This window comes from Littorina saxatilis, linkage group LG3 (genome assembly GCF_037325665.1).
Source record: "Littorina saxatilis isolate snail1 linkage group LG3, US_GU_Lsax_2.0, whole genome shotgun sequence".
Lineage (NCBI taxonomy): Eukaryota > Metazoa > Mollusca > Gastropoda > Littorinimorpha > Littorinidae > Littorina > Littorina saxatilis.
In genome coordinates, this window is record NC_090247.1 from 23,322,440 (window position 1) to 23,345,903 (window position 23,464).

General features: G+C 43.4%; 1 protein-coding gene across 1 annotated transcript; it reads left to right on the forward strand.

Moving 5' to 3' along the window:
- The first annotated feature begins 5,001 nt into the window (after positions 1–5,001).
- LOC138961908 (uncharacterized) lies at positions 5,002–20,573 on the forward strand. The gene is made up of 5 exons (XM_070333579.1): positions 5,002–5,252; positions 7,856–8,172; positions 8,825–8,910; positions 17,976–18,192; positions 18,968–20,573. The coding sequence occupies exons 1-5, from the start codon at positions 5,246–5,248 to the stop codon at positions 19,079–19,081; spliced, it is 741 nt and encodes a 246-aa protein (XP_070189680.1). The 5' UTR covers positions 5,002–5,245; the 3' UTR covers positions 19,082–20,573.
- The last annotated feature ends 2,891 nt before the right edge of the window (positions 20,574–23,464 follow it).

Below are 23,464 nucleotides of genomic sequence, written 5' to 3' on the forward strand. Positions count from 1 at the left end.
CTGCACTGGTTACCTATTCAAGCCCGCATTGACTACAAACTGTCCACCCTCTGCTTTAACTTCTTTTCTGGCTCGTCTCCTGCTTACTTCTCTGAACTCCTCACCGTCTATTCTCCAGCAAGACAACTCCGTGCCTCTTCTGACTGTCGCATCCCCACCATTCCACACACCAAAACCAAAACATACGGACAACGCACTTTTACTTTCTGCGCACCCACACACTGGAATTCTCTCCCCTTTCACATCCGCCACTCTCAGTCACCCCAAGCATTCAAACGAGCACTTAAAACGCACCTCTTCAAGAAATACAACCCCTGATTTTGTTTTCTCAGTCCATCAGTAGGCTACATGTAGTGTATTTGTTGTTTTAGTGATAATGTGATAATGTGTATACACATTTAGGGCTGTTTTTCAGTATTAATAACATGTTCTGTTTGATTAAGGGTATTCAGCTGGTATTTCCGTGTTTTTACTACCTATTTTATTCATGTTTTTATTACTTAATTAGTGGAAGAATCTGTTGTAATGTATGTTTGATGGTGTATGCTTTTAATCAAGCGTTGCTGACTATGAATGTAGATGTAAATGCTTGTATAACTGTGTTTGCATTTTAAATGTGTCAAGCGCAAAGAGCATAATTGTAAAGTTATGATGTTGCGCTATATAAATGCTCATTCATTATTATTATTATTATTATTATTATTATTATTATTATTATTATTATATGTGTGTGTGCCTGTGTCTGTTGTGTATGCTTGTGAGGGTGTGGGTTTTTGTATGTGCGTGTGTGTGTATGCATGTGTGTATGTTTATGTGTGCGTGCGTACGTACATGCGTGCGTGCGTACATGCGTGCGTGCGTGCGTGAGTGTGTGTGTGTGTCTGTGTGTGTGTGTGTGTGTGTGTGTGTGTTTCCTACGTGCGTGCCTGCGTGAGTGTGTGTGGGTGCGCGCCGTGTGGGTGTTTGGTGAGAAATAAACGGAAACAGGCAAAAACATCGTCCGGTCAAGTTTATTTAATTACGACAAGAAAGAAAGTAATCAGAGCTTAGTCAAGCCATGTTTAACCGGAAACTTGAAGGCAACACAAATCATGTTCTTCAAAGGAACAGCAACTAGACCGCTAGACCGCTTGACAAAAAGAAGAAGAAAAAGAAGAGTCAGTTCGTAATCTGATAAGAGGCTGTCACGAGCGAGTGTGCTCCCTGTCATCAGCCATGTTGAAATGATGACGTCACTTCGCACCGCAGGCCCTCAGACACTTCGCTCTGGTCTCAAAGTTGTTGGCGTTGCCCCCGCAACCACCATAGATGAACGAGACGCAGCCCTCTTTTATGTTGTAGTAAAATCTTGGCATCCTTGCTCTGCACGGACCCGTTTGCCGAGGAAGCAAACATACCGCACCTATTGGGACTAGAAGGAAGATGCGATTAACACCTTGCCTGCGGGTACAATTTGATAATAATAATAACTATAATAATAACTGTTCTATTGCAAAAGTCCCGATTCGCAGCTCCAAACGCTGTACGATTCCAACACACACACACACACACACACACACACACACACACACACACACACACACACACACACACACACACACACAGCATACCAAGCTATTAAGCCATTCTGACGCTTATCAAGCCAAAGGTCCAGTACACCTAAGAATAATCGACATGTCGCGTAAAGCAGTCATTCAGTCATTGCTGAAATACAGCGGTTTTTTGTCATGGTACCCCTCAAAATAGACGCAAAAACCTCTCGTTTTCTACTGCTCATGCGCTTCACACCTGCATCAGTAGAAATGACATTACACAAGATATACGCAAGATGGCAAAACAAAACAACCTGTTCTGGATGGATAACCGATTTGGCTTTCTACTCGTGTGTCAAAGTTGCCAAGTTGCAACGATTCTACTTTTTTGTCGATTTTATAAATGGTACCTGACGGGTTTTTTCAGGTCGATTTTGGGGGTACCCTTATTTCGGCGGCGGTCACGTGATCGCCAAGTGGAGGTCCTTTTAATGGCACAGAAAGCTTGAATGAAATGACAACGGAATGAACGTTTAAGTTGGGGTACGTGAATGGGTGCAATACTTTTGTTGCCTAGTTTAGTTTACAGATGTAGTTGGTGGAATAAATGATCGTTTGCTTTAGAAAAATTTGGTGCGATAATTTTTTGCAAGATTTAGAAAAAGTGTTGTCATCGCATTCACCTTGCAACCAGAAAATATTCACACGGGCATCACACTGAATCCTCGAAAGCGCATGTGGCGCAGACCAGTCATGACTTGAGGGATATATTTTCCGCGATTGAAAAGTTCTGAAGTTCAACTGTACAGTTGGCGGCAAAAGAAACGCAACACATTCGCGCCCACTGATTCATGTGATATTTCGTCATTTGCAAATTGTCGTAAGATATCAACCAGATAAGGTGTGTCACGGTTTCAGTGACACGAGTGGGAAAGGAACTCTTTGTGGGGCGCCTTTCCCAAATTGCAATGCAATAGACCTTTTTCACTTAAATTTTGGCGCATGCGCTGTGAAGTTTATTGTCAGATCTACCGGAACTAGGGGGCAAAAGGAAAAATCGACAACGAGGCTTGGTGCAAAGTCAAGTGCGGAGACGACGAGGCAAACTGTTGTGTTTGCAACTGCAAGTGCAACAGTGGAATGAAGAAAGAGAAATACGGTGGACAGAATTTGTCATTGTATGGCTTTCCGATGGGTGCAAGTGCGAAGGCGTAACAGCGAAGGACGCGATGGGTGCAAGCAATCCGACGACAGGGGTTTGTCGTGCCATTGAAAAGTCTGCTCGAGTCACTTCGTGTCTGTCAATGGCACGGCTATCAGCGATGCCAACTACGTTGACTTCGTACCCACCCTTAATCTTGGATTTCCCCCTCCGCACTCTCTACCTCTCTCTCTCTCTCGCATGATACCGTATACACATACACGGATGTTTTTCTGTGTGTGAGTTTGTGTGTACGATACAGTGTGTACGTATGCGTTTGTGCGTGTGTGTGCGTGTGTGTGTGTGTGCGGTGTGTGTGTGTGTGTGTGTGTAATGAAGAGAGAGAGAGAGAGAGAGAGAGAGAGAGAGAGAGAGAGAGAGAGAGAGAGAGAGAGAGCGAGCAGTAATTGAATTTGGCTTTTACCGAATGAAAACTATTGTCAAAAACAGTGCATTAAGAACTAAAACCAACCAACCATAAAATAAAAAGCACCCTCCATCCCTTTTAACTGTCTCTCTCTTCTGCTTTCTCGCGCTTTTTCTGTCTGTCAATCCCCCCCTCTCTCTCTCCCCCCCTCTCATTTCATAAAAGAATTTGGGAGACAAGAAAAGGTTTCAATATCCTCGGTTATACCTTGTGTCAATATTTCCATTTACAAATATATGCAATAACACTGTCTTACAATTAGTCAAAAACAAAGCCCTTTTTTTCTAAAAAGATAAAAATCCGAAAGAAACAACTGAAAATCATGCAGAGACTTTCTTCCGAAAATTACAAATCTCTGGCAAATTGAAAGGAACAACAAAATATTCCTTCAGAGAGAGCGAGAGAGAGAGAGAGAGAGAAGAGAGAGAGGGAGAGAGAGAGAGAGAGAGAGAGAAAACTCGGAACTCAGAATGGTTTATTACATTAAGGCCAGAGAGAGAGAGAGAGAGAGAGAGAGAGAGGCAGAGAGAGAGAGACAGAGTGAGTGAGCGAGCGAGTGAGCAAGAGAGAGAGATAGAGAGAGATAGAGAGAGTCACACACACACACACATACACACACACACACACACACACACAGGAGGGGGTTATAGGAAGAGAGACTATAGGACTATGTTTTGCAATGTTGAGTCCGCAACAAGTCTTCAAGTACTTTTTGGCCTTTTGTTGTTGCTACAACTTTTGTTCTCAATGCCAATAACTATGGCTTTTCTCAGGCGTCGGCTGAAGTTCATGGATATTCTGAAGCCAAAAACAAAAACAAACGGGTGAAAAGACAAAATGGAAATGTGAAACATACAACTTGTATGAATATGAGTTAATCTCTCTTGTTGATTCGCTCAAACAAAAACATTCAAGATAAAAAGCATTTTCTAGCGGAAGGAAACCCTTTTGATTTTTGATCGATCTCCAAAAAGCTTTTAAAGTGTTTGCCTTTGTACTGCGCTAGCCGGGGTTTTGTGTTTAGTTTTTAGCGCTGAGTATAGGTATATAACCGACAGGTTTCATGTGCAGAAGTAGATGTGTGTTATTTAGCACTGCTAGAGAGGAGACCTGACAGGTCTTTCTGTCTGAAAATAAGATTTATTTAAAAAAGAGGCAGCAGGATGTGTTCCTTTTTCGGTGTTTTCGGTGTTTTCTTGATATTTGTTACCAATGTGTAAGTACTGACACCTGTGCACACAGAAAAAGATTTTTTTTAAATTAACCATAAAAACGAATCTGTTAGAGGAATGAAAGTAAATCATGAGAACGGGTATATTTCTGTAGCAAATATCACGCCCTATATCAATGCTAACATGTTAAAAACAAAGGAAGCTGCGTATTTCAACCTCAAGAATGATTACCAAAAAAAAGTGTCTATGAAAGAAAAATTATTAGTGTAAAAAAAAGTAAATTGCATGTAATTTATTTTAACGTCTAAACCTCCAACTCGCCGAAACAAAACGAAAGAAAAATAGGATTCGTATGTTTATTTAACCAAACATTATTGTATCTGACATGTACACAACTGTAGTCGTTTTCAATGTTCCTTTCCACTCAAATTTTTTTTTTGTAAGGGCTTTATCTTAAAAACAAATAACGCAAAGTCCTACATACCGCTGTATCGGTTAATGCAATAATCATCGTACGATTATACATGTGTGTGTATGTATGTGTGCGCGCGTGTGTGTGTGTGTTTGTGTGTGTGTGTGTGTGTGTGTGTGTGTGTGTGTGTGTGTGTGTGTGTGTGTGTGTTTTATATGCTACTAATTACACACGCATTTGATCTTCTTTGTCAGAACTAGTGAGATAACAGTCAGAAAATGGACAAGAGATCTGACCTTTGACAATCTGCCGTCCACCCAAGGAAGTCTGACGTCTTGGTTTCCGTCAAGAAGCAAAGTCGGATGTTCAGTTAACTGCAAAGAACACCCTACGTGTTCCGCCTTCTACTACAATAATCACAGAGGGGAATGCATTCTGTACTCGTCACAGGGCGTAACGACATGCGGGGCCATCCCCAGTCCTGGATCTGCGTTCTTCAAGATGATAGGTAGGTCTACTTATGGATACTTTGTGTGTGTGTGTGTGTGTGTGTGTGTGTGTGTGTGTGTGTGTGTGTGTGAGTGTGTGTGTGTGTATGTGAGTGTGTGTGTGTGTGTGTATGTGTGTGTGTGTGTGTGTGTGTGTGTGTGTTTGATTGTTAACGCCCAGCCGACCACGAAGGGCCATATCAGGGCGGTGTTGCTTTGACATATAACGTGCGCCACACACAAGACAGAAGTCGCAGCACAGGCTTCATGTCTCACCCAGTCACATTATTCTGACACCGGACCAACCAGTCCTAGCACTAACCCCATAATGCCAGACGTCAGGCGGAGCAGCCACTAGATTGCCAATTTTAAAGTCTTAGGTATGACCCGGCCGGGGTTCGAACCCACGACCTCCCGATCACGTGCCGGTTTGTGTGTGTGGGTGGGGGGGGGGAGGTGTATATATATGTCACGGTAGAACCAGCGATCTGGTAGGATCGGCTATCATACCGGTACAATTGCCGATCGGACTTTGTCCCGGTACAACTGCCGATCCGAGTTTCTACCAGCTTATTTTGGTAGAACACCCGATTTTCATTGTAAAAACATTGATCGACAGTTGTACCGGGACAAAGTCCGATCGGCAATTGTACCGGTATGATAGCCGATCCTACCAGTACAACTGCCGATCGGACTTTGTCCCGGTACAACTGTCGATCAATGTTTCAACAAATGTTCAGCCGTTCAGCGTATGAGAATAGTTCACGACGAGCTAAAATGTATTGTCACTGTCAACAAATGTTCAGCCGTTCAGCGTATGAGAATAGTTCACGACGAGCTAAAATGTCTTGTCACTGTCAAAAGGAAGCGCATACTTGACTTTTCACTTCTGCAAATGACAACGATGGAAGAGGAACAGAAGAGGAAGTTTTACGAACTGTATGACGAATATGTTGCGCGGTTATCTGAAAAGAACCGCCTTACATTTAGTATTGACCAAGCAAAGTACCAGAAAATTCTCTCAGCTCTTAGTTTGGAGAAGGGTGAGCGCTGTGAACTTGGTGGCCATTTCAAAGCATGGTGCCATAAGACTTTTAAACTCCATAAAATCGGCAGCCAGAGCGTGTTGTACTGCTTGAGGAATTCTCGTCCAGTGGTCTGCAAAGAAGACCTCTACGACACCATTACTGACGGTTAGTCTGTATATATAGCTCTTGAAGACTGCATATTCCTTGTGGTGAGCATTTTTATTGAAGAATATCAGGCAGGCATTTTTTTCTACATATTTGATACTGTTTAACATGTTTGTGTTGTTTATATTGTTCTTTTGAAACAATGATTGTTTTGATGAATTCATGAAGTAGATCGCACAAACACCGGTGCCCGGCTTTTGCCATGCAAAATTTTGAGTGTGGAACAACGTGACTCTGAAACTTTCTACAAGGTGTACACAAACGGAGGTCTGAAGAACAAATTCAAAGCGGTCGATATGGTGGATTTGCGAAATGTCCACTTCAGCCAGCTTCAAAACGTCGATGTTGAATCACTGAGCGAAATAAGCGTCATCAAAGCATCACGAATTGTCACACACTGGACAGCAAAGGGAAGTTCAGCTTGCTCATGCAGAGGAAAGTGTCACAACAGGAAATGCAAATGCAAGCGAGCAGGCCTTCCTTGTTCAACAAAGTGTCATCCACAATCGACCACTTGCACGAATACGTCATCATAGGTTATGGATTTTAATTTTAAATGATAATGGGAATGCTTTTATATTGGGATAATAAAGGATTTATATTTTGTTGCAAATGGTGAAATTTGACTGAATCTCTAAGTACCACTTGGTCAAAATAACTCATCTTTCTAATTGTGTATCCTTACTCAAGATTCATATCCATAATACCATCATAATAGTTCCACTTCACATATGAGACGGTAGAACCAGCGATCTGGTAGGATCGACTATCGTACCGGTACAAATGAAACATTGATCGACAGTTGTATCGGGACAAAGTCCGATCGGCAGTTGTACTGTTAGGATCGGCTATCGTACCGGTACAATTGCCGATCGGACTTTGTCCCGGTACAACTGCCGATCCGAGTTTCTACCAGCTTATTTTGGTAGAACACCCGATTTTCATTGTAAAAACATTGATCGGCAGTTGTACCGGGACAAAGTCCGATCGGCAATTGTACCGGTACGATAGCCGATCCTACCAGATCGCTGGTTCTACCGTGACATATATCTATCTATATATACGACTTGTGTCTGTGTGTGTGTGTGTGTGTGTGTGTGTGTGTGTGTGTGTGTGTGTGTGTGTGTGTGTGTGTGTGTGTGTGTGTGTGTGTGTGTGTGTGTTATTGTCTTCAATTCAATTCAATTGATATGAATTGAATTGAATTGTATTGAATTTATTGTATTGTTCAGTATTGTATTGTATTGTATTGTATTTAACTGAACTGTATTGTTTTGTATTGCATTGCATTGCAGTGATTTGTATTGTATTGTATTGTAAAGTATAGTATAGTATAGTATAGTATTGTATTGTATTGTATTGTATTGCATTGCATTGCATTGAATTGTATTCCATTAACAATATTGTTTTGTACTGTACAAACTGTGCAGGCCCCACAGACCCGCCAGGCCCCACAGACCCCACAGACCCCACAGACTCCACAGACTCCACAGACTCCACATACTCCACAGACTCCACAGACTCCACATACTCCACAGACCCCACAGACCTGGTGTGTCCGGCCACCCCGACCTCTCTGCCCCACGTGACCAGCGTGCAGTGGACTGGCCGTGGCGACACCTGGCTGACCGGCACCATCCTCACCTGTGACGACGACTTCATCACCAGCCAAGACGACGGCATCGTCTCCTGCACCAACGACATCTGGTCGGGGGCTGAATGCAGGCGCAGAGTCTTCCACAGTCCGGTGAGTTATTGGGCTGTGGGTTGTGCTTGTGCTTTGGTTGCCGGTGGATTGGTTGGACAATTGGTTTATTGGTTGGACGATTGGTTGATTGGTTGGACGATTGGTTGATTGGCTTGGCTGGCTGTTTGAGTCGAGTGTGAAAACTTCTTAGCGATTAAACGTCTTGCAATAAGCCACAAAAGCTCGAGGGGCGATTGGTTGATTGGTCGGTTGGCTTGGTTGGCTGACTAGTAGGTTGATCGGGAGGGGGCTGAATGCTGATGGAGAGTGTGTGTGTGTGTGTGTGTGTGTGTGTGTGTGTGTGTCTGTCTATGTGTGTGTCTGTGTGTGTATGTGTGTGTGTGTGTGTGTCTATGTGTGTGTCTGTGTGTGTATGTGTGTGTGTCTATGTGTGTGTCTATGTGTGTGTCTGTGTGTGTATGTGTGTGCGTCTGTGTGTGTGTCTGTGTCTGTGTGTGTCTGTGTGTGTGTGTCTGTGTGTGTGTGTGTGTCTGTGTGTGTGTCTGTGAGTGTGTGTGTCTATGTGTGTGTCTGTGTGTGTATGTGTGTGTGTCTGTGTGTCTGTGTGTGTGTGTGTCTGTGTCTGTGTCTCTGTGTCTGTGTGTGTGTGTCTCTGTGTGGCCCAGTCATGTAAAAGCAATCCATTGTGCAGGCCCTGGACGTCACTCACGAAATCCCCAGGCCCCTGGTGCCCGGATGGAGAGCGTGTATGCAAGGAACTCCAACGCAAGATGTTAGGTATGTTCGGGTAGAGAAGCCGCGCACCTCCCCCCTCCCTCTCTCTCTCTCTCTCTCTCTCTCTCTCTCTCGCTCTCGCTCTTCTCTCTCGCTCTCTTTCTCTTTTTCTCTCTCGCTCTCTCTCTCTCTTTCTCGCTCTCTGTCTCTCTCTCTCCCTCTCTCTCTTTCCCTCTCTCTCTCTCTCTCTCTCTCTCTCTCTCTCTCTCTCTCTCTCATTCTCTCTCTTTTTTTTCCCGCCGATCCCAAAACTTTTTTTTCAATTCCCCCCCAAAAATCCAAAAATGACAACCTCTGACACATTTTGCAAACCTTACCGAGACTAGAAATATATAAAAATAAACCAACCGACACTATTTTGTTTGGTCTTGTTAGCCTAAACCAACATACATTTTTGTTTTGCCCAGCTAGGATAAAAAATAATGACGCAATGGTTTAGCTCTCCAAAGAGCATGCTCAGAAAGTTACAGCATGGTTTCCCTGTTTATTTCTGAAGCTTTATACCACCTTTTACCTTAAATGGACAATACAAATGACTATTTCGACCAGCTAAGCAAAATACTTGTGCAGTCAAAGAGTGTACTAAACTCTCAAATATAAGAAAGCACGTGGTTATAAGAAAAGCGTTTTATCTCCCATGTCACGCCTTCCTCGGATATAGTAAAGGACCACTCAATATAGATTTAAATTGTATGCAATGCTCGCACCGGATGTGATCCAGACTGACTGGAAGGCGAAATTCAGTGTGCTCAAAATGCGCCTTTGTAGGCTGTTAAATGACTGTCAGAATACTTGCAATACTTTAACTTAAAGCAAGTGTTCACTTGATCAAGCGCCTGTTTTTTCGTGTTTTGTTTTCTTTTGCATTCTTGGCCGCAGTAGCTATGGCAAAACGCTCAAAGCATAATTCGCTTTCTTTCAGGATAAAGGAAGAAATTATCGATGCTGTTGAAAGCCAATCAGCAAAGTTAGGGTTAAAAGGGAACCATTTCCGAGGACTCTCATATACTGTGCAAAAAAAGTATCGCATAGGTGAATAGTTCTAAGTTCCAGACAAACATTCTGATTGGAACGCCTCGAAACTAGCTTTTGCAGTTCAGTTGAACCCGATAGTTGATTGAGTGAGCTAAATTCACCGCGCACGTGCAAGATGTGCATTTTGAGGCCAAAACGCACATTTTGTTGTTTTGTGCTCCTGTACTGCATGTTTTTTTTTTAGATTTCACTCGAAATTTCGCGTAAGGTTAGCTGAGCTCATGTGCCAACTTGGGCAATAAAAAGCGAAGCAATTCTGACTGATGCGGCCATTCCCTGAGGAAATGAAAAATGTCACAAATCAACGCTTCAGTACGAGAGAACGCCCTTGGCCGCCTTCAGGCAGGCCAGAGCCAATCCGAGGTTGCCAGAGCCCTGCGGGTGTCCCAGAGCACCATCTCTCGCCTCTGGCACCGTTTTCAACAAACTGGGTCGTCAGCTCCCGCGCCAAGGTCAGGGACGACCTAGAGTGACGACACAGGCGCAAGATCGCTACATCCGGGTCACCCATCTCAGGCATCGGTTCCAGTCAGCCTCGGTGACCGCTAGGGCACTGCCTGGTGGCCGCCGCATCTCCGTGCAGACCGTCCGGAACCGCCTGCATACAACTGGTCTACACGCTTACAGGCCACTCCGGGACAACGTCCTGACTCGCCGCCATTGCCAGGCCAGGATGCAGTGGGCAAACCAGCACCTCCAGTGGACCCTTGCCAACAACTGGTGCCACGTTGTCTTCAGCGATGAGTCTTATTTCCTCCTGCAACATCACGACAGCAGGAGGAGGGTGTACAGGAGGCAAGGAGAGCGCTACCACCAGCAGTGCGTAGATGAGGCGCCTCCTCATGGTGGTGGGGGCGTGATGGTGTGGGGGGGCCATCACCAACACTGGCAGGAGCCAGCTTGTGGAAGTTCCAGGCCGCCTGAACGCCCAGCACTGTCGTGCAGGACATTCTGCAGCCACACGCCCTGCCTCTCCTGGCCGCGCCACGGGCTCAGTTCCAGCATGATAACGCCAGACCCCACACCGCCAGACTCACCACAAACTTTCTGGCCGCCAACAACGTGAACACTCTGATCTGCCCTGGCCCTCTCTCTCCCCAGATTTGAACCCAATTGAACACACATGGGATAAACTGGGAAGAAGGCTCAATGCGAGAGTTAACGCCCCTCCCAACAGGAGACAACTCTTCCAGGCCTTACAGCAAGAGTGGGACAACATTCCCCAACAGACTTTGCGAAGACTCATTGCTTCCATGCCATGGAGATGCCAGGCTGTAATTGACTCACGTGGAAGCCATACTCGTTACTGACTTTGACCTTGGTTTGTGTGAAGGTCACGCTCAATGAATAACTGCAAAGACCAGCAAATAAAGACATGCATCTGTGCTATCGAAAAAGCTCAAAACCTTTTCTGTCCGACTTATGTATTGTTTGTTCGAAAGAATGAAATGTCAATAAAATTATTCATCAAACTAACAATGCGATACTTTTTTTGCACAGATGTACCTAATTAATTTCATAACATGACTTATGTAACGATGCTACATTGTTATTATTTGCAACGTAGTTGTTCCATTGATTCCTCAGTTCACGGAATTTTTCTTCCCTCGAAGTTGCACACGTTTTTGCTTGATTGATACAGTTTTCACTATGCCTTTGACAATAATATGTCATGTTCGATAGTATGTATATTTTTGTTTGTTTTTTTGTCTGTTAATCGTTTGCTTGTTCATCGTTTGTTTTTATTACTTCTTTAATTGATATTCCAACATTTTTAAAACGTATTATCATTAGATCAAACCCTCCCATGGGCGAGGGCTGGATGTAAAAAAGCACCTGTTTGCTTATGCCACTACCCTCGTAAATAAAGAATTTGTCATTGCCATTGTCTCTCTCCCTCTCCCTCTCTCTCTCTCTCTCTCTCTCTCTCTCTCTCTCTCTCTCTCTCTGTCTCTCTCTCTCTCACCCCCTCTCTCTATCTCACTCTCTCTCTCTCTCTCTCTCTCTCTCTCTCTCTCTCTCACTCTCTCTCTCACTCTCTCTCTCTCTCTCTCTCTCTCACTCTCTCTCTCTCTCTCACTCTCTCTCTCTCACTCTCTCTCTCTCTCTCTCTCTCTCTCTCTCTCTCTCTCTCTCTCTCTCTCTCGTAAAGAGAAAGAAAACATGTAAAGAGAAAGAAAACATGTAGAATAGATGAAGACCATGTAGGTGTTTGCGAGCATGGACACTGTTCTGTTTTATTTCTCGAAAATGTTACGCACAGGTAAAACCGATGCTCCACCACGCCTCACAGATATGAGGTATAAGAAGATGGCAATAAATTAAATCACCAAAAGAATAGATGCTTTCACCAAAAGAATTGCTTAGTTAGCAAAAGATATTCCAACAAAAAATCAGACGTTTCCACCCACAAAATAGATGCTTCTAGCAAAAAACCGATTGATTCTACCAAAAAAAAGAAATGAGACTTGCAAAAGAATTCTCAACAAAAAAACCAAATTATTTCAACAACAAAATAGCTACTGTCAGCAAAAAATATAAAGTTTAGTGTACTTTCAGAGACAAAGTAGTGTCACTCCATAGCATAATCATAATTGTACGTCCAAAGAAAGTTAAATGAAAATGATAAAATCAGTGTACAGAGCAGTCAAGATCAGTGTGTTCACTGCCTGATAAGCGCTGGTCTCGACAGCTTTGGGCGCCCGCGCTTTCGCTTCTGTCCGATTGGGATGGTCTTGGCCTGGGCAGGGGGGTTGGTCACCTCCAGATGAATCTTCATGCCCATGGAATGATGACACGCGTAGCACTTGAGGAACTCCTGACAGTTGCAGAAAAACTGATTGTTTTCGTCGATCGTAATCTTCCACACCGACCTCCGACATGTGGCATACTCCTCGAAGTCAGCCCAGGACGATGATTCAACCTTTTCTTCGGTCTCTCGGATGGCAGTCTTGAGCTCCTTTTCCGGGGTTGAAGATCCCACGAAGATCGTGTTCCCAGTCTTCAGCGACTCAGCTGGTGCCGTTGCCCACTGAAACGCTGTTGTCCACATTCTCAGTGTGCGATGTGGTGCTTCGGCAATATCGGTGTGCTCTGCGGTTGCATTTGGTGCTCGTTCCATAGACCAGTTCTTTACAATGTCATTCTCAACAACTCCGAGAAATCTTGACATTTCCAGCCTCTCTCTCAAAGTATTTTGCCTCTTGATCGCCAGGTTCGTAGCTTCCAGGCAGTTGTTGGTTGAGGGGTAACCTGGTGCGTAACCCTCGTACCACGTTGAATTCTGATCCAACCATGATGACTCAAAGTAGGCAACGAAAGCTGCAACTCCTTCTTCATCTGACGCCTTCCACTTCTGAATCAAAATCTCTGAGGCATGAAGAAAGGAGTCTTCATCGGGACACGTTTGAAGAAGGCATCTCTTCTTTTGGTTCAATAAACGGGTGCCTAAGAAGATTAGCCATTATCAAGTCCGCCCATATGTTTGCATGTAAGAGGCTTATACAAATTTTAGGGGCCGAGCCTACTTCCGTTTCGCGCTAAGTGGTTTGGGTTGAGTAGCCGGCGGCTGTGGCACCTGGCATTAAACATTTCCAAAGTATTTCCTCACAAGCTGACGTTTCTGACTAATAAATATTTTTCTGTAATTGTCTTTAGTCGTTATCGGGGCGCATACAGCCCCCAAAAGAACCATTCTTTGTTCATATCCTTTAAAAAACAAAACAGTTGCACAATAATTCTCGACCAGAAAACAGATTACCGTAAATAATTGCATTCCCTTGTTCAGATCTTTATTTGAGATTTTGTTTGTTTGTTTGTTTGCTTAACGCCCAGTCCACCACGAAGGGTGATATCAAGGCGGTGCTGCTTTGACATTTAACGTGCGCCACACACAAGACAGAAGTCGCAGCACAGGCTTCATGTCTCACCCAGTCACATTATTCTGACACCGGACCAACCAGTCCCAGCACTAACCCCATAATGCCAGACGCCAGGCGGGGCAGCCACTAGATTGCCAGTTTTAAAGTCTTAGGTATGACCCGGCCGGGGTTCGAACACACGACCTCCCGCTCACTGGGCGGACGCCTTACCACTAGACTAGGCCATCGTGTTGCGGTTTTATTTGAGATGATGTGCAAACAATAAACAATAATTAAATCATTTACTGAGTTAGTCAATGTCACGTGATTGGTCAGAAACGGCAATAGTGTGGTGTTTTACCGTGTGGATGTACACTGTTTAAGATTTGTGTTACTTCCCTTGTTCCCCAGACAGCATAGAAATGTCAGCACAAAAACACACAACCATCTTTACGGGGATACAGGACGATATCCATTGTATGCTGATAGCACACTCTGATTTTACAATTAGTCAAGTTAAAACAAAAGGTTTTAATATAGACGGGGATCAAGACGAGGGTCGTGGTGTGTGTGTGTGTGTGTGTGTGTGTGTGTGTGTGTGTGTGTGTGTGTGTGTGTGTGTGTGTCTGTCTGTCTGTCTGTCTGTCTGTCTGTCTGTCTGTCTGTATTTGTGTGTATGTGTAGTGCGAATCCAGAGAAAACTACAGGACCGATTTTCATTAAGCTAGACATTGACGTAACTGGATATGATATCCCAAGACGGCTTTTTTAATCATTGCTTCGATAACTGATATTCATTACGTCATATCCGGCATTTAGTTATAGTTGATGCGGAACTGTCACACCCCCATTTTTCAACCAATTTGTTTGAAATTATGGTCAAGAAATCTTTGAAATACTCCGGACTTGCATTTCAGCTCGGAAGCTTAAACATTAGTTAATTAGTTTGCCCATTAAAGTTGACATTAAAAACGAATTTTCATTTACCGATTAAAAAATCATTGCATTCCTCATCTGTTCCTGAATTTAAAACTAGATAGACAAGTTTTCACAATGATTCAGTCAAACTTGAAGAATGTAAAGGGAAATTGGTTGTATTATTTTAAAGAATGCCTCGAACAATATGGTTTTGAAAATGTGTGGGAGAACGGAGTGGAAGATTAATCAGCCTTTCTATCCAGTTTCAAACAGAAACTGATTGACCGCGTTGTAAAGAGGAATGATTAATAAAAACTCAGTCAAGTGGCAAATTTCAGAGCTACCGATTGTTAACAAATTCATTCAAGCAGAACAATATTTGAACGATATTACAATTAAAAAGTTCAATGATGTAATGGTAATATTACGTTTTGGTATGAACGAATTGAGAATAAAGAGGTTTTACACAGATGGATTGAAAAGTAAAAGCTGCCCTTTCTGTTCGAACAATATCGAGGACAAAAACCATTTGTGTTTGAATGTCACGTATATGATATCAGAAAAAAGTACAACATACGTACCACAGGACATGATATTGGGATCCTCTTTAGGAGCCCTACCGTAATACAGATAAGAAACGTTGCAATGTGCATGTTCCATTCACTCAAGGGGCGAGAAGAACGCAACCAGAACATGTTACTTGGAGAATTACATGTAAGTGGAACGTATAATTGTTGCTTGCTGTATGCAACGAGCATATTTTGAACACATTGACGACTGGCGCAGTGTCGTATTGGTAAGACGTCGGCCTCCTAATCGAAAGGTTGTGAGTTTAACTCCCGCGGCCGCCTGGCGGGTTAAGAGTGGAGATTTTGCCGATCTTCCAGGTGAACTTATGTGCAGACCTGCTAGTGCCTTATCCCCCTTCGTGTGTACACGCACGCACAAGACCAAGTGCGCACGGAAAAGATCCTGTAATCTATGTCAGAGTTCGCTGGGTTATCGAAATACAAAAATACCCAGCCTGCTTCCTCCAAAATCGGCGTATGCTACCTGAATGGCGATACACGTTGTCATGATTTCAGTGACACGATTTCAAAGAAACTCTTTGTTGGGCGCCTTTCTCAAATTGCAACGTAATGCGCCTGTTGCTGGCATACCGCATTGCGGAAAAGTTTAGGCTGAGAGCACGGAATTCACGTGGAAACCGTGCGGGTATCACCGTTTAGAACACGTGTTCCAAGCATGCTATAGGTGCGTTTGGTAGGCGACCAGTGATTGGTCAGGAAGATCGCTTGGTTTGGGGGGGCGATTGCTGATTGGTCAGGGAGATCACATAGTTTTTCTTTTCCCCGGCTTTCCTTCTTTTCGCTACAAGCTTTACAGACGACAAGGTCTGAGTGTCCGTGACTAAGATTTGGAGGATTCCAACGCGTTGCAAGACTGGTTTAGGTCGACCAACGGGCTTCTGGCGTCAGTGCAGAACGCAGAAGGATTAGGACGTGAGGGATTTGGCTACATACTTTCGCTGACGAGCGGGAGCCAAATATTCAAGCGGTTTTCTCGGGAGAGCTACGTTTTACGAGCTGTTGAGGTAATTAGCCGTTACTTTACGCTGGTGACGGGTCAATGTCTGTGAAATGTTTTGTTTCTCCATGATAACGTATAAACTTGCTCATTATAACGGTAAATTGTAATCTGTATATGGTTTTTGCAGATATGGAGAGGCGGAGAAAATGTCTTGAGTTGTTATTAAAAGTTTATCCTTGCAGGTACCACGTGCTCGCTGAAGGGGGAAGTTAGATATGTTTAAAGGTGATAAAAGGGGGATTGTTGGCATGGTCACTGCACCAATTGCTCTTGTTTCAGCTTGTTGCTGGTTGTTGCTAGAGGTGTTGTTGTAAGTTTGCTGGACGTTTGCTACCTGGCTGCCACCTGTTTGCTGTTGAAGACGGGCTACCCAGTAAACATTTATGGTGCGCCGCGCATGCATTCACCGTCGCTTGGGCAATCCCACCTGCGCGGACATACGCCGCGGAGACTACGCGCCGGTGCATTTAAATTCTAGGTTACACCATCGCCACTGTCAATGCGCCATACCGACGCCGCGCAGTTCCGAAATGCGGGTGTATTTGTTTTGCTTGGTTTTTGTTGTTGTTGGTTTGTTTGTTTGTTAATTTTGTTTTTATGTAGAGCCGAAAGGTATACTCACGGAATAAAATAACTTAACATTGTTTAAAATTTAACATCTCAAAATCGGAAAAAGTTACAGGAGTGATTTTTGTACCAACGTAAAGCTTGTTCAATTGCTCATTATGGGCAAAAAAACGGAATAGTCTGGCTTGTTCCGTTTTTTTGCAATTTGAGCTCAAAGACGCATGGTGTCATTTTGGAGTTTACAAACTTAGCACTGTACGTGTGTTTGACAGCGCTGTGCGTGCACTGGTTGATCGCAGCCGCAATTAAATTACACAGGAGCAGTGAAGGTTAGCCTCAATAAGTTTATTAACAAAACAAATTTCATTTCACAGTAGCCGGGTGGAATCGATTACGCAGATGCTGCACCCTAATGAAGCGGTCTTGCTGAGGATTGGTGACACGGGGCCGTCCTTGGCGAGGCAGGTCTCGAACGTTACCGTTGTTTTGCTGGTACCTTCTTCGCCACAAGGCAACTGATTGCCTGGTCACTCCGAATCTCCTAGCAACATCAGTATAAGTCATCCCTCCTCTCAACATCCCTATTGCGACGAGTCTATCGTTCACACACGTTCGTGGCATGGTGAAAGAGAAAGACAGAGTGGACAGTTTTGGGCAAAGAGAAAGAAACATTTTAGTGAGTTGTTCTCACTCACAAACAAACGGAAAAACCAAAGGCAGTACTTTCATGCAATATTCGTGGATCAGCAGCAGACCTTTTGCAGGTTTCAAGTACGGGTAGACGTGCCCCGAGAGTCAAAGAGTGCAGGCCTACCTGTTTACAGCACACACAGCGTGCACTGGCTGTCGGCAGCGTCGGCAAGCTTAGGCGTCAGTCTAGTAAACTCCAAAATGACACCATGCGTCTTTGAGGACCAATTGTGAAAAAACTAAGCAACCGAGAACATTCCGGTTTTTTCCCTCTTCTCAGGAATTGATGGTTCTATGATCGTACCACCCCGCTCTCCTGCAACTTTTTCCGATTTTGAGATATTACATTTTAAAACATGTTAAGTTATTTTATTCCGTGAGTATACTTTAGGATGTCCTTCATGACAGATTCAGCGTCTTCCTGATGGAGACTCCTGACACATCGTGGGCATACATAGACTTCCGAATTAATAACGCTGGCTCCACGAACACCGCCATCTTCTACACCAAGGATCACCCCAACGGCTACGTCAACGAGGCGACGTTTGGCTTTGACCCCAACCTCTTCAGCGCCGGCAAGGAGGTCAACGTGACCTTCACCTTCGTGACTGAGACGCAGCTTCAGGTAACGATTAAAATACCGTGAAAAGGCACATTCCTTCTCGTAAACACTGTTCCACTCACTCAGGTCAGGCTTTTACATGGGATAAGATCATCCATCCACTTAGTGGATTAGGTCAGGCTTTTACATGGGATAAGATCATCCATCCACTTAGTGGATCAGGTCAGGCCTTTACATGGGATAAGATCATCCATCCACTTAGTGGATCAGGTCAGGCCTTTACATGGGATAAGATCATCCATCCACTTAGTGGATTAGGTCAGGCTTTTACATGACTACTGACGATCACTGTGTGTTCAGGTGGAGGCAGGTGAACTGGTCATAGTGTACAACTACACACGTGTGTCTGTTTGTGTGTCTGTCTGTCGGTCGGTCTGTCGGTCTGTCTGTCTATATGACTACTGACGATCACTGTGTGTTCAGGTGAAGTCAGGTGAACTGGTCATAGTGTACACCTACACACGTGTGTCTGTTTGTGTGTCTGTCTGTCGGTCGGTCTGTCGGTCTGTCTGTCTATATGACTACTGACGATCACTGTGTGTTCAGGTGGAGGCAGGTGAACTGGTCATAGTGTACAACTACACACGTGTGTCTGTTTGTGTGTCTGTCTGTCGGTCGGTCTGTCTGTCTATATGACTAGGCCTACTGACGATTACTGTGTGTACAGGTGAAGTCAGGTGAACTGGTCATGGTGTACACCTACACACGTGTGTCTGTCTGTCTGTCGGTCTGTCTGTCTGTCTGTCTGTGTGACTACTGACGATCACTGTGTGTACAGGTGGAGGCAGGTGAACTGGTCATGGTGTACACCTACACACGCGGACTGCGGGACGTGACAGGCGTGTGGATCTCCCATGATGTCGATGTCACTTCATTTGACCTCTGGTGTTAGGTGTCTTCGCAGTCCTTGACCCCTCAGGATGACCTCTACCTTCTTTCGTGGATCACTGGTGTCACGTGACTTCTCCTTCATCCTTGACCACTTCCTCTCGGATGACCTTCACCTATCTCCATGGAACTCTGGTGTCATGTGGCTCTCCACAGTCCTTGACCTTTCTGATCTACGGCTGACCTTTACCTTCCTTCATTTACTTCTGGATGTGTTTAATAGTTTTGTGGGAGAAAGAAAATTCTGTCTATCTTACACATCTGCAAAGAACTTTTTAATCCCATGGACTTTTGATCGTTTTTGACTTTTTGAATACCAAGGTGTCTTCTGATTCAGGTGAACAAATGGCCACATCAAAATAACGGCTAATATTCTACAGTACGAATGTACTAACCACTTGCTAGATAAGCGTGGGGGGAAGTAAATAGAATACATATTGGAACATAGCAAGAAAATACTATTCAACGCACGTTCGTATGTTTTATACCATTTTATTTAACTAGATTTACCTTGTGCAAATGCAGTTTTGTTCATGTAGAGAAGTGCAAACCATTTCTCTGAATAATTGGACATTTCTTAACAAATTCGATTAGGGGAGACCGGGGCACCTTGGGTCACATTTGTTTTTTCAATTTTCCTTCTTACTCATAAATGAATGGACACAGAAGACCAGCACGCAGTTGAACACAAACTTTGATCGCTCAAGAACACAAAGAACAAACAAATGAGTGTATATTTGGACCACTTTTGGCACATTCTATGTTCGAAATCACAACCCAGAATGACCAAACCTGCCCCGTGGCTGGGGCGGGTTGGGTCAAAGTCTGGAGCAACTTGGGTCATCTGTGATATGAAGTCAAAACTCATAACTGTCAAATCAAACACAGTACATGTAGTAACTTTTTCTTCACTGTCTTCACACAGTATCCAATTATCTACAATTAAAAATATATATAAATATATAAAATATATTAAAAAAACACTTGCACAACTGACCATCTTTAGAAAGTCAGTCAACTCAATGAAGCGGAGAGATAGCACGACAATGAAGATAAAGTACAATCATGTGTATGGGTTTTTTGAAAGCTCTTCACTCTTTTTTCCTGGTCCTCGATAAAAACACACGAAGAAAAAGGGTTTTGTTTGTCATAAAAAGTCATATTTGAAGGACTTATGGGTCAGAATTGACATTTTTTGCGACTTTTAGGGTAAAACATGTTGTTGATGAAAAACATTCATTTTCCAAGATAATAAAGAAAGAACTTTAAATAGTGTCTTTTTTTTTTACTCTGAACAGGTCTCACAATGCAGTAACAGAGCAACGTTTTCATATGTATTAACAGCGTGTGTTCCCTGCGTAGATATTAAAGGCACAAAATAAATTTCGGAAAAAAACACGTTTCTGTACTTGTACAGAATCTCTAAAATTATTCTTCGATAAATCATAAAAAGTCTCCCTGGTACTGTGTAGAGACATCATTTCTGATGAAAATTTTTTTAAAAAAGCATTGACAGTTTTTGTGTAAAAAAACCCCAACGTTTCTGAGAAAACAGCGTCAAATGTTTTCAAAATGTTGTCAAAATGTTAATAGAATACTTTCAAAATGATCACTTTATTGCAAGAATGAGGTTGGCAATGACAACATTACATTGCGCAATGATTCTCTAAAATACTGAGAACCCAACACACGCTCTTGGACCAAAATTCCGTGCCATCTCTGGCCTAATAAACAAACGACAAAAAACAATGATGGTAATGACTTTTTAACCTGCGCACAAACAAATGTTGAAATAAAACTAAGTGTGAAACAGCAAACACTCTCTGTCTCACTTTGTTTGTGTATGTCTGTGTGTGTATGTGAGTGTGCTGTGTGTTTGTGCGTGTGTGTGTGTGTGTGTGCGTGCGTGCGTGCGTCTGTGTGTGTGTGCGTCTGTGTGTGTCTGTGTGTGTGTGTGTGCGTGTGCGTGTGTGTGTATGGTAGGTTGTAAGCTTCTAATCTTCATGCGGTACGGTTGCACGCTGGCTTGGCAGGGCCGGACCAAGTTCGTTTGAGGGGGGGGGGGGGGGGGTTCCAACTGAAGGCAGGGGTCCAAAGTCCACATTTGTTTTTCTCTGAGAGGTACATTGGATGGCCAGGGGGGGGTTCAGGAACCCCCCCCCCCCCCAGATCCGGCCCTGCTTGGGGATGTCATTCACAACCTTCAAGGAGAGAGTTCTTCTCCTCGTCTAACAAGACACTAACCGGAAGTTATGGTTTCACCCACAAACCGTGGCCTTCACCTTGGGTCTTTTAATTAATCTGGAGCACGGGGTCCTGCAAGTCGTGAATAGCAGAACTTCGATGTCATTTGTCAACACAAAAAACAAAAAACATATCCCGGGCAGGTTGGGTCACACACGGGGCACCTTGAGTCAGTGACCCAAGTTGACCGACCCAACCTGCCCCGAACTGGGTAAGGTTCTGAATTTGACAATTTCACTTGAATAAGATGCTATCAGCAAATATCAAATATACAGAGAGTATACCAAATTATTTATCTACAATTCCTATACACAATAAGAACAACATACGGTAAAATATTGCGACTAGGAAAACAGTTACAAGCAACCAAAAGTTCACTTACACTGAGTCCAAAAACGTGGGGCAGATGCTGTGTTTGGCCGCCGTTTGTAATTTCTTCATGAAACAATGGGGTTTGTTATTCAAAAACAAGAAATAAATAAGGAACGCGGTAAAACTCACATGTATAAGGTTAAAAGGGCTGTGACCCAGGGTACCCAACAACCAAAGTTCCCCGGTCTACCCTAGTTGTAGACCACTCATTTTTCAAGCTATGTCAAAAATATTAACATCAAGTCCCTTGCAAACAAATTAAACTACAGGCAGTTTCCCACCCCTACACCCTACATTCTGTGCTCGTCATTCTGCATTTCCCACACTCATGAATATTAATAAGTTTGTTTTAGATGAAAGCATGCTGAGCTTTCACTTTTTGAATACGCAAAATATACGGTGACACAAGTATGTTTGAATACAACAACAAATAGGTTAAATCACTACACTAAGAAGATATAGATTTCTTGGAGGAATGCAAGAATGTAATGGATTCAATTCCTGCAGGGAACAACGCATCAAACACGCATCTGACTCACACCTAACTCACACCTGGTCATTCCTTCACATCCAGAAATTGCAATCCAAAAACAGAAATAAACAACAATAATTGTATTATTCAATATCTTACATATATTTTACGAACATACAGACACATAATTATATACACTTTCTTTCTTTCTTTATTTGGTGTTTAACGTCGTTTTCAACCACGAAGGTTATATCGCGACGGGGAAAGGGGGAAGATGGGATAGAGCCACTTGTCAATTGTTTCTTGTTCACAAAAGCACTAATCAAAAATTTGCTCCAGGGGTTTGCAACGTAGTACAATATATTACCTTACTGGGAGAATGCAAGTTTCCAGTACAAAGGACTTAACATTTCTTACATACTGCTTGACTAAAATCTTTACAAAAATTGACTATATTCTATACAAGAAACACTTAACAAGGGTAAAAAGAGAAACAGAATCCGTTAGTCGCCTCTTACGACATGCTGGGGAGTATCGGGTAAATTCTTCCCCCTAACACGCGGGGGGTCCACATATATACACAATGTTTAAATATCATAATCAAACAGTCAAGAAGTCGACTGATTATAAACAATCAATGATTATAAACACCTTTACAAAGAAGACTGAGAACGAAATTCCCAGTGTCCTCAAACACATAGTACACACACACTGCTGCAACAGCAGTCTCGAAGATGATGTCCAAAAGTTCGCTGAACTAAAAGAATTACTAACAACACTTGTCGACGACGAATACACACAACTATCGACGCATAATTCGGGTCACTGGATTAACAGGCTGGCCAACAGGTAACCAAGCACGAATATTCCTCACACGGTATTCTTCTTCTTCTTCTTCTTCTTCGTTCATAAGCTAAACCTCCCATTTTCAATCATGTTTTTGCACGAGTGGGTTTTTACGTGTATGACCGTTTTTACCCCGCTATTTAGGCAGTCATACGCCGCTTTCGAGGGGAACCATGCTGGGTATCTTCATGTTTCTATAACCCACCGAACTCTGACATGGATTACAGGATCTTTTCCGTGCGCACTTGGTCTTGTGCTTGCGTGTACACACGAAGGGGGATATGGCACTAGCAGGTCTGCACATATTCAAATAAATGTTCAAATTTGACTGCATTTAAATTTCTACGAAAATAGAAAGGTAACAACTTTTTCTTCAAATGTTTAAAACATTTACACTGAAATATATAATGAAATTCATCTCCGAGTTCTCCAGACTGGCATTTAACGCATATT